Genomic DNA, 14,810 nt, shown 5'->3' on the forward strand with positions numbered 1-14,810 from the left:
ATTTTTCACACAAATCTATTTGTTTTCTTTAGTTTAGAACTGAACTTTATGATTAGGCTGTTTTTTATTTATTTTATTCTTTTAATGTTTTATTTATTTTTGAGAGAGAGAGAAAAAGCAAGCGAGCAAGCAGGTGAGGGGCAGAGAGAGAGGGAGACACAGAATCCAAAGCAGGCTCCAGGCTCTGAGCTGTCAGCACAGAGCCCAGTGTGGGGCTCGAACTCAGGAACTGTGAGATCATGACCTGAGCTGAAGTTGGACACTTAACCGACTGAGCCACCCAGGCGCCCCAATTAGGATGTTTTTTAAAAAGCTTTAGGGATTGTATACAATCAGACGACACTTCCTGGTACCATATTCTCTTTTTTGTCCCTTTTTTTTTCTTCATATTGTTGGATTTAGCTAGCTCTGTGCTTTCGTTTTGTTTTATTTAATTACTTTATTTATTTTTAACATTTTTATTTATTTTTGAGAGACAGAAACAGAGTGGGAGCAGGGGAGGGGCAGAGAGAGAGGCAGGCTGCAAGCTCTGAGCTGTCAGCACAGAGCCTGAGCAGAGCTCAAACCCACGACTCGTGAGATCATGACCTGAGCCAAAGTTGGACGCTTAACTGACTGAGCCACCCAGGCACCCCAAAAGTTTTATTTACTTTTAGAATATCCCACTGGAAATGTGTGTATGAAATGATTTTATTTGTAGTTACCATACAGGAGGGCATTTATTTTATTAGCTTTCTGTATGAAATACTGTTATTTAAGTTCTAGAAATATATTAAAGTCAAAAAGAAAGGAATTTAGTAACAGATAACTTACAGAGTTCTCTTTGGAATTTAAAATACAGTTTTCTGATGGTGTCACAGGATTGGAAACTAATTGACCATTTGCCAAGAATATTCATATTTATTATAGAGCATGTATTACCCATGGAAAATGGGAGTAGTGAAAACAAAAAAGTTTTATAATGTGTTTAAACACAGGTCTTTTTCACAGTGTGTTCTCTGGACCAGCAGTGTCTGGATCACCTGTGAACCTGTTAGAACTACAAACTCATAGGTTCACCTTCACACATTAGGGACCCAGTAGTCTGTTTCCAGAAGTTTTACAGATTATTCTAATGCTAAAATTTGAGAACTGAGTTACAAGGTGGTGCAAACTACATGATGCGTACATTTAACAGGCATGCACAATGCCAGTCATTCTTTGTTTCACAGACAGAAGTACTGCAGATATATATTGGGATAGTAAACAAAATGAAAATATAACGCAGTTTAACTTTTGTTCAAGGGATTTCCAACTTCTTAACGGAATTAATGATGATGATTAATAAATATTAAGATTTCTAGGGGCTCCTGGGTGACTCAGTCGGTTAAGCATCTGACTTCGGCTTAGGTCATGATCTCACGGTCCGTGAGTTCGAGCCCGCGTCGGGTTCTGTGCTGACAGCTCGGAGCCTGGAGCCTGCTTCAGATTCTGTGTCTCCTCCCTCTCTCTGACCCTCCCCCGTTCATGCTCTGTCTTTCTCTGTCTCAAAAATAAATAAACGTTAAAAAAAAAAAAAAGATTTCTTGATATGAGAAAGTACAATATGATGAATATGAGAATATGATATAGAGGAAGTTTGTGAATCAAGGTATTTTTTAATTAACACTAAATTCTTAATTTAATCCAATTTTAGTGCATTTTAATGCATCTCTTTTCCTCATAACCCTACCTAGCCAATAGTTCAAATTGCCACAGAGGCCTTTTAGGCCTTAATACCTCACCATTAAAAACTCAATGAAAAGGCTAGAAAGATGTTCATATTCTCACCTTAAAATCTCACGGGAAAATAGGGCGTGGAGAAGGTCATGCTGTCTTGATATAGGTCTTTTGTTTGAAATTCTTTGTTTTAAAATGTTTTGTGGTAATCCTCCCTCAATAGTATGCATAGGTAGTAAATCTTTTTTAATTACTCAAATTAGTATTTGCATAACTTTTTATTATAGTACAAATAATTTCAGTCTTTAAATAATGATAGTATTTTATTAAAATTCTCTGTGCTTTTCTTTCAGGAGAGAAATAGAAACAAACAATAACCGTATGAAGATGTCCTGTTAGAATTACAACACTAATGATGTAGACTCTGGAAATGCCTAATAAGTCAAAGAAGACGTTATTAAAGCTTTTTTTCTGCTTAAGGTGACATCTTTGAACTCTAACACAGAATTGACTCTTCTTGTAATGGTTTTCATCAGCGCATCTGCCCTTATACTCTCACCAAACACACTTGAGAACTGTAACTTCGTCAAGCACTTTCTGTCCTGAAGCTTTTACCAGTATCTGCTGTCTTTTGTAATTATGCATCCTAGCTAAGGCACAGAAGACTGAATGAATGCAAGGATTCATTAACTCTTTGAATTTGTTAAATACTAACAGTTAACCATTAGAAGTGGTTCAATGATGTAAGAGTCACACTGCTTCAACTTTTTCTTTGTTGTAGTTTTTAAATTGTCAATTTTTAGCTATTTGACAGATTAAAAGCAAAATAATCATGCCATATTTAGTCCTGGAGTTCAAGTCTAAATGTTTATGTGAAAAATTATTGTAGTAAACTTTTAATATGGCAAAGCAACCTTAAGCTCTATTTTAGCCAAATGAATCATAATCTGAAATTATATTAGAACATTTCCCTTGTCTTCAAACCGTTTGGTGTAACAGAATATTGATATGCAGCTGGGTGGACTTCACCAGTTAATGCACATTCTTCTCCCCTCCTTCCCCCAATAATATGTATACTGAAAAATGTGCATTTGTCTGAGGAATTATTTTGTTTGCTACCACTTAATGAATCTCAAAATTTTGAGTAAATGTACCTCAGTCTAATCAGACTTTTTATGACCTTTATAACTACATTTAAAACCCTTAATTCCTATTTCTGGGTGTTTGCGAGCCTGATTGCGATCATGAAGTAAAAATTTATTATTCTAGGTATTCACTAGCTAAATAAACAATAGTTCTTGTTTAGCAAGCATATACTGTTCCTCAACTCTTTTCTCCAGCTTTTGCAGTGTCCTGGCATCCTTAAAATACTTGGAAAATATGGCCTTGATCCATGGATTAAATCAGTATCTAAGTGAATGTGTTGATGTTTTATTGATCAGATCTATATAAATGGGAATACAGCATATATCTGGGTATTCTTATAGTTATCTTTTTAACATCTTATTTTTTTCATTAATTACATATCAACATTAATTTTGTAACTTGAAACAAATTGATTTTGTACAATTAAACGTGTCAAGCATCTGTATTAACTGATTTGATGGCATAAGGTTATGAAGATAATGTACTGCCCCTTATATTACTGTTCCAAAAGGAGGAAACCATGTAGAAAGATACATTAAGGGTGAAAATAGCAATATAGTAGATTTGAATACCTTGATGTTTTGCATTACTCCATTTATGTTTACATCATGTTTAGAAATGTGTTCATTTACAGTGGTCTTTGGTCACTTCAGTTCAAAAATCTAGTGACAGATATTTCTTTGAGGCTTTCATTTATATAATTTTTTTGTACAATGTTTTCTTAAAGGTACAAATACTGTATTCAAGTGAAAAAAATACAGTATTTGTAGATAATCGTAGCTACTTCACAGTTCTTTCGTAGTCCCAGTGTAGTTATATCAGTGTTTACTGAAGGGAACATCAAAATATTAGTGGTATGTTACAGAATAAAAGACTTTCTTAAAGGAAAATTGCACCTATTTTACCTTTTTAAGAGTAAGCCATGAAATCTCGTAACACGTCTCTTAACTATTTATACTGAAAATTGGCATTTGGGTATAGTCACCACAGCAATGTCCTGTATCCCTAAGATTATATAGATAGGACGTGTCAAAGCTGACTGTTTGTCACTCTGGAGGTCCTATTAGACAAAACTGTAAAGGGGTGACCTTGTAGAAAGGGTCTGAGTCCTCTCTCTGAGGTTCTCTTTTTCTTGGTGCTTTATTAGCAACTCTGAATATTTTTATAAAACTAGTTACATTATAAGTGGATTCAAACTTGTTTAATTTACATTAGGTTTCTATGTAAGAAGTGTCACTCACTCAGCGAGCAGGCTGATTGCAGTAGCAGACGCAGCTGTCAGATGTAATCGAGGAGTCTATTCAAGGTGAGGAGTACATCCCAGTGCCTTTAACCTGGATTTCTAATACGAAGTGAAATGGGTGCAGCGTTCCTTTGGAAAAACGACAACAACAACAACAACAACAACACTTTTGTCTTTTCAAAATTGGTAATTGTTTTCTTCAGAGCACCTACCTTCTCTTCCTCCTTGGTCTGTCAGTGGATGGCAAAAAGGTTTTTCTCTGAATGACATGATCACAGATTGTCTCAATAGCACAACTAACTATTTCTTAACTGTAGGGACCAAAAGGGAGAGAACCTGGGCTCTGCAGCAGGAGACACATCATCAAATGTTTGAATAATCACAAATTAAGACATTATTGGCCCAGTCAGTTTCTTGCTTCCGATTTTTCCAAAATCTGGTTTGAATGTTTCTTATTAAAGTTATCTTACGTGGGTATTTTATTTTGAAAGGTATTATAGTTTGTATATTTAACAGTAAGGGGGAAAATGTAACCAAAATTAGTATTCTTTCTCTATACATATTGGTACTTGAAGATTCCTTTCAGAAGAAACCCCAGCCTTTTCCTAATTTCAATACTTAATTCCTCATTTTAACTCGAGTGATCTTTCTAATTCAAAAGCTGTGTTCTTTTTGAATACCATGCATGGGGGTTAAAGCTGATGTTAAAACAGTTTGCAATAAAAAAGAATCAGCTTAAGTCATTTAATCATTTCAAGTGCATTCTGCATCCTATAAAAATAAGTTTGAGAAATTAAGAGAATTGTGTTTTCATTAAGTTTTGCATATCTTTTGTTATGCCATGTAAATTCCCTTCTTTTTCGTATGATTAAAGAAAGGTTATGATAAAATGATTAGTTCATTTACATTCACTTGTAGCAATTACATGAGAATTTGAATTTTGTCGTGTTTGGGTTTGTTCATTCCTGTGAATGATGGTACAGTTAGGTGAGATTTTCTGTTATGGTACCCAAACTCACCATTTGGTCCTCTTTAATCTTTGAGGGTTTCAATAAAAATTGTTCACTCATATCTGTGTTTTTTCCATTTTATCTTCAAAAATATATATTGCTTGCCAGAAAACAACATTTTTGTCCGTCCTATTGTGGGTTTCCTGATTGACACGTCTCTCGAGTACAAATAGATTGTATCACTCGTTTTAGTTGGCCATTTAAATTAAGTGGGGGAATTAGAGAGTGGGTAACAGTTTATCCTAATCTTGATCTGCTCCAGTGAGCTTATTGAATTACATGCTCTTAGTACTAAACTTAGAGCAAAAGAGAAAGAGGCCTATTTGTTTTCAGGTAATGGGAGCAAGTAGTGGTACCAGCTGTCTAATAACCCTAATCCCCCATCCTTGGTTCCAAGGAATGCTTTTCTAACAGTCTGCGTGTTATCCTTTGGGATGGATAGAGCTTGTGTAGATACGATCTGTGATGAATGTGGATGGTGCATTGATTATTGGCCGGGCTCTTTATCTAAGGTACTTGTCCTGATGGGGGAAACCAAAGAGTTTAGTTTTGTGCTGTTAAAACTTTCCAGATGCACTGTTGGCCTGTGAAGAGGGCACAATTTTACGGAATCCCCAGGTGTCCCACACTGTGGCATCATTTGGAACCTCCTTTTTACCAGTCATTTCCTAAAGGGAGCGTTGGCATTTCATCAGCATATTTATATTCGAGGCTACTCGTTTGTTGTTGGGACCCTAATTCTTACCAGCCTGGCTTTATCTTGCTTAGTGATACTAGATTTTGTAAGTCTAGTTTAGAAACTAAAATATCCTGTTTGGTTTTTTTTTAAGTTTATTTATTTTGAGACAGAGAGCGTGAGCAGTGAAGGGTAGAGAGAGAGGGAGAGCGGGAGAATACCAAGCAGTCTCCACACTGTCAGCGCAAATCCCGATGTGGGGCTTGCACTCACAAACTGTGAGGTCATGACCTGAGCAGAAACCAAGAGTCAGACTCTTACCCAGCTGAGCCACCCAGGCACCCTGGAACCCAAATATTCTTGCAGTCAGAAGTTAACTGGCCAACTCAAAGTCACTAGCTTTCTAATTACAGTACTTGGTGATAGCATAATCTTGAGGTGTATTCTTTTCTCATTCCTCTTGGTGCAGTAGTGAGAAGTAGAACTAATATCACCTACGTGTGGTAGTGGCAGTTTAAATACAGTTTATGTATACTGCACTAAGTTCAGAATCTGTCTACTCTATAATTTGAGTTACCGTTTGGGACTAAATATAAACTATTTTTGTAAAACAATATGCAAGGAAGATGTACGTGTGGAGTTCATAACACTGATGAGTTCCCCATCCCTTCCTGCCACCCCACTTGCCTATCCAAATACTCCTCCCCACCCCCTTACATAGAACACACGTAGGGATGTAGATAGTTGAGTGTCATTTTAAAACATTGGATATATCTGACACCTCTGTAATCAGAATGGAATTAATCCTAAAAGGGAATGTCTTAGAATTGGAAGTTGAAAGAAAGACCAGACTTCAAGTTATTTCTAACTGGTAGATTGACCCTGAGCGAATCATTTCCTTCTTTTAGTGCACTTACCAGGAGATTGGTATAGAATACGTCTAAGGTTCTTGGCAGTTCTGAAGTTTTGTGATTTATGATGCAAATAGCTTTGTAGACTATGACCTATTCTAGCAATGGTGAATGTTTGGTCTTTAGAAACTAAGTTTGGAAACCAATATAATTTTTAAAAAAATAATTTTATTTACAGAATATAAATAATGAACGCCTCAATTAGATTTTATACATTGTGTGTATGACTACTACTTTCCTTCAATGATTTTTGAAGTTCTTTGGTACAAAATCCTCATCTTTTCCATAGTATTGATAAAAAGAGACAAGAGACTATGTGTTCCAAAGAAATACAAGTCTTTTTTTTTTTTTTTTTTTCCTCTTCATTATCCTGTCATTGTATATTATCCTTATGGGTGTTTCTTAAATAAAAATATGCTTTATATTTTTAAAATAGTTTTACAGAAAAATTGGGAAGAAAGTAGAGTTCCCATACACCCTGCAGCCAGCTTTCCCTATTAACATCTTACATTAGTGTGGTACATTTGTTACAATTCATAGACCAGCATTGATACATTATCATCATACATTTTTTCAAATTTTTAAAGTTTTATCAAATGTCCATTGTTTAGTCCAGGATGCCATCAAGGATAGCGCGTTACTTTTAGTTGCTATGTCTGCTTAGCTTCTTCTTGGCTGTGGTAGTTTCTCAGACTTGTTTTTGATGATCTTGACACTATTGAGTACAGGTCAGATTTTGTAGAGTGCCCCTCTGGAATTTATTTTGTGATCTTAGGATTAGGTCAAGGTTATGGGTTTTGGGGAGGAAAACCCCATAGGGAAATTGCCCTTTCCATCACATATCAAAGAGGCATAGCCCCAACATAGGCTTGATGATGTTGACCTTGGTCACCTGGCCAAGGTAGTGTTGGGTTTATCCATTGCAAAGTCACTCTTTTTCCTCCTTTCTGTACTCCTTGGAAAGAATCACAGTCCACCTTTGAGTGGGTAGTTGTGCTCCCTCTTCTCCATGTGTTTTTGAAGAGAAACATGAGAATGTGTTTATTACTGTTTAGCCTCATCCCAGCAGGCTGTGTCAATACATTTTCTTTTTTGCTTGTATCTTTTTAGAACTCTTTTTTCCCCACTTTCCCCTTCCGCTTTTTTCAACAGAACAGTTGCATATTGGAGGAATCTAATGGAGATTCCTACCTGCTCTAAGTTCTAAATGTGTATGTAAGATGATTTTTAACAAGGGGATTGAAGATGTATTAATAAAGGAGATTTAGATGATGGCAAGATATCTTGGTCTTACATGTATAGAATGGATGGTCATTCATCCATTCAGTAAGAATGGATGGTCATTCCGATTTGGCTGGGCTGAAAGCCCTGAGTTGGGAGCTAAACGGTTACGGTTACAGTGGTTCTTTCCTTTAAAAAGGAAGGGTGATTTAAATAGCTTGGCATCTGTTTTTTGATGGAATTCTTTTGAGATACTTTGTTGTTTTTTTTTTAAGAAAACGTTTATTTATTTCTGGGAAAGAGCACAAGCGGGGGAGGAGCAGAGAAAGAGGGAGACACAGAATCCGAAGCAGGTGCCAGGCTCTGAGCTGTCAGCACAGAACCCAGCATGGGACTCAAACCCATGAACTGTGAGATCATGACTTGAGCCCAACTGAGCCACCCAGGTGCCCTTGAGATACTTCTGAGGCTGCTGCATCATACTCTGGCGAAGAGCATGGACTTTGGAGGCCTGCAGACCTGTCCTTGAATCCTGGGTCCACTAAATTAGATCCAAGCCTAGATTTTCCTCATCAATTAAAAAATTAAAAATAAAGAAAATATAGATCCTATTTCAGGAGGATTAAATGAAGTAACATTCAAAAAATGTTTAGCACAATCCCTGGGCCTGTGGCGAGGCTTCAAATGTTACCAGTTCTATGCTCTTTTATTTGTTGGGGAGAATTTAGAATTTACTGATTGTCATTGAAGATTTCTCAGGGGTAATCTTCACTACTTACAAGCAGCTTAAAGGTGGTAGAAAGCTGATTACTTTTCAATTCATACTGTTCTATCATTGAGATCCTGAGAGCAGTCACTTCCTGAATAAAAGCTTAAATTATCATTTATACTCCTTAAGTCAACTCTTGGTTTCCAGTTTTCAGTGACTTGTCAGTTACGCTTTTTCTAAATAAGTAAAATGTAACAACATAGAGTTAGTTTATCTGGCTAGTGCTCAGCCGTGGGCAGAGCCAAAGGCAGATGAGGCCAAAAGGAAAGCAAATATGAGAACAATAGCATGAGAACAGCTATAAACAATAGAAGAAAAATGAAGCCAAAGATGAAAATTATATCATAAGAAGAAATTTTTTGCTTTGTTACAAATGGTCCTTGATGTTGATACCATTTAAGTATATTAGTATCAAGCGCCAAGCTACTAAATTTAGCAGTGAGTTTGATGTCCTTTCTTGAAGGGAACATAATCCGTGGATTGTGAGTACAGTGCCTCCGGAGGGGTCTCCACTCCACTCTCTACTCTTGAAGGATTTTGTGCAAGTGCCAGTTTTTGTAGAGTGCTAGAACAGGCAACGCAGAAACGGGTCATGACTGGTTAGCAGCTCCTGTTTTCTCGGGTAAGGTGAGCTAGCTAAGAAGGTGACTTGGAGGCTTGTGATTGGTGTGTGTTAGGTTTCCTTGCAGGTTGTTTAAGGTTAAGTGCAGGCTGATGTAGGTTTAGTTTTGAGACAGCCTGGCCACTGGGGGCAGCCTCCATTTTGTGGGGGCCAAGGTACAAATTGCCTTTATCATTAGTAAGTAGTAGCTTCATTATGCATGAAGCTGTTCATTATGCATGAACAGGTCAGAACGCGAACACCAATGTGGATGCGTTACTTCCGTGTTTCATCAACGGTATGGTGCAGTTTGGAAGTAAGAGGTATTTTGACATCCATGAAATAAGATGGCAGTTTTAACTCTTCAAGAAAGATTATGTCTTGAGGTAAAAAGGTGACAAATAAAACTCAATATTGTTGCATGCTAATAGTAAGACTGTTATCTCCAACTAATATACGAAGCTTATTCTTTCTGCTTGGGCTTGCTGTACAAACTGACTTTTGCATTCTTCTGTAAGGCACCCAGTGCTTGGACCACCCATAATACTCGCATCCCTGTTCCAGTTGTACCTGTTTCTTTTATTATGCAATTTAAATATGTAAACTGATTAAAAAAAAAAAAAAACAGCATGTGACTGAAAGAGTTGTTTCTATGAAAACTAGATTGACAGTTTGGAAATACCTGATAGAGGTGGCGTTGTCTAATTAGGTATAGATCAGAAAACTGTAAAAACTTGTCAGGAAAGTCAAAAATGTGGAAGTTTGCAAGTGGATTTTCAGTTCTCACTCCAGTGGGAAATCTTAGGCGATGCGTTAGAGGTAAAGGCATGGTTCATAGAAGAAACACATCAGGGAACTTGAATCAGAAAGTCTTGGACGTATATAAAATAATCTGTGAATTCAAGTATACGTCTGTTTTAAATTAAAATGTTTGAAGTTTGTATCACTTCTTATGAATCCATTCCATTATTTAACACTTCGTTTTTAAGATTATAACCTAAATTACTCTTTTTTAAGTCCCAAAACTTGTTTCCCTCTACATTAAACAGGTTAACCATTTTCTGCTTGTGGTTGCATGTGTACATGTGTAATGATAAGCTGTTATGATATCTTTGCAAATAAATGTAATAAAGAAGTATTCATACCACTTAGAAAATATAATGTGCTAGCACTTACGTATGTGTTTCAAATATCTAAGCTGTAAGGAATGTTTCCCGTATGAAATGTGGGAGAGAAGAAATATACCCAGTAACAATGACTGGTGTCTACAATTACAGCCACTGAAACCGTGTCGAGTCTTGGGAGTTGCCTTGAGGAAATCTTTTCTCCTTTGGAAAGGCACATGTTTAATTTCTAAGAGCTTGTATAAACGGATGGTTTTCCCCCCATTTCTCTCTTTTAATAAGGCCAAAACCAAAAATGCCTAAGGAAGAGGAAGTCAGCCATTAAATAGTTATTTTGGAATTACGTAACCTAGGCTTTCCAGATACGCTTGTTTTTTCATTTTGTTTTTGTTTATCTTTTACTGCTTTCCAGGCAATATTTGAAACACATTAAAAACAAATGAAAAACCAATGGAATGATTTCCAATAGCACATATATAGTAGAAATAAACTCATTTGCATCTGTATTTATTTTCAAGTGGATTTAAATTTTTTTTTTAGTTTATTTTTTGAAAGAGAGGCAGAGCTCAACCGGGGGAGGGGCAGAGAGAGAGGGAGACAGAATCGGAAGCAGGCTCCAGTCTCTGAGCTGTCAGCACAGAGCCCGAGGCGGGGCTCGAACCCATGAAACTGCGAGATCATGACCTGAGCTGAAGTCAGCCACTTAACTGAACCATCCAGGCGCCCCTTCAACTGGATATTAAAAAGATTTTCCAGAAGACCCTTTGAACAGCTTTCTCAGGAAGGTTCAAATTTTAAAAAGACACATTAATACTAAGTTTTGTTCACATATAGGTACCTAGCTTCTCCTTTTTTAGTTGATGTTTATAGCTTGGTGAGGAAACCCTATTCCATTCACAATGAATTCCATTCACAATGAACTTACTCTATTTTCTTTTCTTTTTTTCTTTTCTTTATTTTTCTCTTTTTCCCTTTTCTTTCTTTCTTTCTTTCTTTCTTTCTTTCTTTCTTTCTTTCTTTCCTTCTTAGCAGAAATTGCCATTTTTTTATGTTTATTTTTGAGAGAGAGAGAAAGCACACACCAAAGCAGGTTCCACACTGACAGCAGAGAGCCCGATGTGGGGCTTGAACTGACAAGAGATCAGGACCTGAGCCACCCAGGTGCCCCAACTTACACTATTTTCAAGGAAAACCTCAGTTGTTTCATTATTGTAGATTTTTTTTTTTTTTTTACACCATTCAGGAATACTCCACAGGCCCAATATAGATACACAGACTATTTACTCCCTTAGAGTGGGTTTTTGAATGGTTTTGATACCTGACTATACTTCCCAGTACTTAATGGACACTCCTGATATATCAATAATACAACTGTCATCAGTAAGTGTCCTATCTGTAATACACAATCTTCATAATTTATAATAATAATACCAAGTTTATTAAAGGTTGGGCAGCGGTACTCAGTAGTCTCAGTACCCCATTACACACAAATAATTGAGGAACCCAAAGAGCTTTTGTTCATGTGGGTTCTATCTATATTTACCATACTGGAAGTTAAACATTTTAAAGCAACTTACTGTTTCATCTAAGAGCATCTGGGTTTTCATCTTTTTTGTGTTCAATCTTTGCAGTATCACTACGTAATCCTCTGGAAAACTGGACTGTGCTGTTACGAAAGAACGAAGGAGGAAAAGTCTTAGTATGATTATGAATATACATTTGGCATTGATGACTCCTTTGGGGAACTGCTCTACTGGAACACACTTTGCTGATGGTCTGGGGTGTTCATATTCCTCTGTGTAAACAGGTGTCCTTAACAAGGCCCGACAAATCACTTCTCAAGGAGTTGTATCTTGGCAACTTCCCAGCATCACACTCCCAGACCCCCTTACCTTCTTACAGACGTTCACCAGTCTTTTTCCTTCTTGATCTATGAACATAAAGTCAAGTACACATCTCAACATATTCATCACAAGGGATGTATTGATTCATAGCTTTTCGTCATCATTGAACTTTTCTCTTTAACTTCCTTTTTCCTCACCTTATCCGATAACTTCCTTGCCTATAACAGTAAGAACACGAATGGTTTAACACTAAAAATTAGTTTTGATTTGTGCCACAAAATTAGTTTTGCTATGTATCTGTAAGGAGTTTTTATGAGGATACTTGTACCCGAAAGGAAATGCTTGTCTTTATGCTTGGTCTTCCTTCCTTCCCTGCCCTAGCACCCGCTCCCCCCCATCCAGTCAGCATCCTCTCACTGCCTTTTTCTTCTGCTCTTTGTTCAGTGCCACGAATTGTACTTAATACGCTCCAGGCACAGCTCGTGGTAACGAGAGTAGGAGAAATTGCCAAGTAATCAGTGATTCCTCTCCTCCGCTTTCCTCAGTTGTATTTTCATTCCCGTTGTTAACCCGCCTGGGTTCTCGCTGGGGTCCCCACCTTCTTTCTGCCTTGTCACTCTGCTCCAGCCACACTGGCTTTCTTGTCCTCCCATAAAACTTAAGATTCATTCCTACCTTCGAGTTTTTCTGTCCTCCACCTGTGTTGGATATTTGCTTGCTTCTCTGCTAAAATAACTTTCAGAAAGTATGTCCCTGATCGCCGTATCTGAAGTCGTTACTCTTGTCACTTTGCTCTCTTGCCTTCTGTGTTCTTCAAGAAACTTATCTAAAATCACTTGTGTATGGTCTTTGTTCTGTAAAGTGTGCCATTCACGAAGTTAAGGGACTTTGTCTTCCTTCCTGCCCTACACACTGCCTGCCATGTAAAGTGCTCAATAGCTGCTGGTTGAATGAGTCATTGACTCCTCCAAGCTGGTTCTTACATTGTGATGAACGCAACCATTGCCATCAATGCTGCAATGGCGGTCTTCATTGCTTGGGAACCAGAAGTCAGCCTGTGAACACATGAGGCACAGAGTAGGAAAAAGTTGGTGCTGCTGATTATTGCTTGAAAAGAAGCCACGTGACATAATTTTCCTTATCAAGGAGCAAGTTGACTGCCTCATAACATCCTCATTTACCTTTATTTTTTTTTAAGTTTATTTATTTATTTTGAGAGAGAGAGAGAGAGAGAGAGAGAGAGAGAATCCCAAGCAGGCCCCATGCTGTCAGCACAGATCCCAACGCGGGGCTTGAACTCATGAACCATGAGATCAGGACCTGAGCCAAAACCAAGAGTCAGTTGCTTAACCAACTGAGCCACCCAGGTGCCACTCCCTGACTTACCGTTAGTATTCTCTTTATGCTCCTTTGAAGTCTGCCTCCCTCCCTTCTTTCCTTCCTTGCTTTTTCCTAGAATTGCTTTCAATTCTCATTAAATCAGATTTTTCTCTGGGTCAAATAATGCACTGGAGATCGAGTGTGACTTACTTGGAGATCATTTTGACTGCTGGAGGGGGACCTGGGAGATGATTCCATCACCGTTTATAGATAAAGGAACAGGCTGGGAGGCTCTGACTTTTCTAAGATCCCAGTGAGTGAGAGAACCAGGACTTCAAGCCCAGAATTCCTAGTTTCCACTTCAAACACTTCTAAATCTGGGCCCCAACCTTTCACTTGGTTGTTGACGGACCAAACAACTAAATGCACCTGTCTGTTGTCTTCCTTGTAACATGAGAAATATCCTCACCCAGATTTGTTAGAGAATGAAATGCACACTGCGTGGCCTCTTGAAGCCCTCAATGTGACAGCTTTTCCTCCTCATTCCCTCCTCTCTCTCCAGCCGTCCTGGCTATCCCCATGTGGAAGAACTTTGCCTAAAATTTGGCCAGTGTTTCTTCTTTGCGTCCAACTGTAAATCGTCTTCAAAGCCATCTTTTCAGCTTCCACGTGACCCAAAATTGCCGACACCAGTGAAACTTTAAAAATTTTTATTTTTAAAAATTAGTCTTACTTTTAGAGATTCGTGTTTCCTTGTTATTGAAGCACATATATCACCTTTCACTTCAGAAACGTAGTCACTTCTTTAAATGACACTAACACCTCTACCACGAAGGAAAGGTTTGATCATAAAATGGTCATTATTCATGACCCAGAAGGGATGCTTTCAATTGAAGGTAAAGTGGTAAGGATTTTGTCAACTGGCTTTTATGCCCCCCAGCTTAATGTGGTTCCAAATAGAATAATTACAAAATTAAAGATTAAACAAAAATATTTTAGGAATTAACCCAAAATGACAGCAGAGGGAGCTATTGAGGTTCGATTACATTTTCTATTGCCCTGGTGGAATTTTTTTTGTTTGTTTTTCTTTAATATTTTGACTCAGTCTTTCTCATCTCAATATCAATATGCAGGAAAACCTTTATCATATTGGAGGATGTATATGCAGTTTGGGGGGTTGCAAAATATGAAGCTCTTTTTCTGTCTGCCCCCTTTTCAATGACCTCACCATCCCCAGGACTCCTATG

At 37.6% G+C, this 14,810-nt stretch overlaps 1 protein-coding gene and 1 long non-coding RNA gene across 10 annotated transcripts in view; one reads left to right on the forward strand and one right to left on the reverse strand.

The window, feature by feature from the left end:
* The window catches only part of YTHDF3 (YTH N6-methyladenosine RNA binding protein 3), a 40,053-nt gene extending 34,897 nt beyond the window's left edge, over window positions 1-5,156 (forward strand). For 8 of the 9 annotated variants that reach the window (XM_042972698.1, XM_042972691.1, XM_042972696.1 and 5 more), the window contains one exon: window positions 2,052-5,156. Coding sequence is in view for 1 of the 9 variants with exons in the window: in XM_042972696.1 (XP_042828630.1) it covers window positions 2,052-2,075 (24 nt within the window). In the remaining 8 variants the exon portion in view is untranslated. The remainder of the gene's footprint in view (window positions 1-2,051) is intronic. The other variant, XR_006212797.1, reaches the window with a different exon arrangement.
* A 6,503-nt stretch (window positions 5,157-11,659) lies between these two features.
* LOC122235049 lies at window positions 11,660-13,369 on the reverse strand. Its single transcript, XR_006213142.1, has 3 exons — window positions 12,919-13,369; window positions 12,292-12,461; window positions 11,660-12,065 (listed from the first exon to the last, which is right to left on the reverse strand). It is a non-coding gene; the product is annotated as an uncharacterized LOC122235049 (long non-coding RNA).
* Window positions 13,370-14,810: the final 1,441 nt, after the last annotated feature.

Source organism: Panthera tigris, chromosome F2 (assembly GCF_018350195.1).
Source record: "Panthera tigris isolate Pti1 chromosome F2, P.tigris_Pti1_mat1.1, whole genome shotgun sequence".
NCBI classification, from domain to species: Eukaryota; Metazoa; Chordata; class Mammalia; order Carnivora; family Felidae; genus Panthera; species Panthera tigris.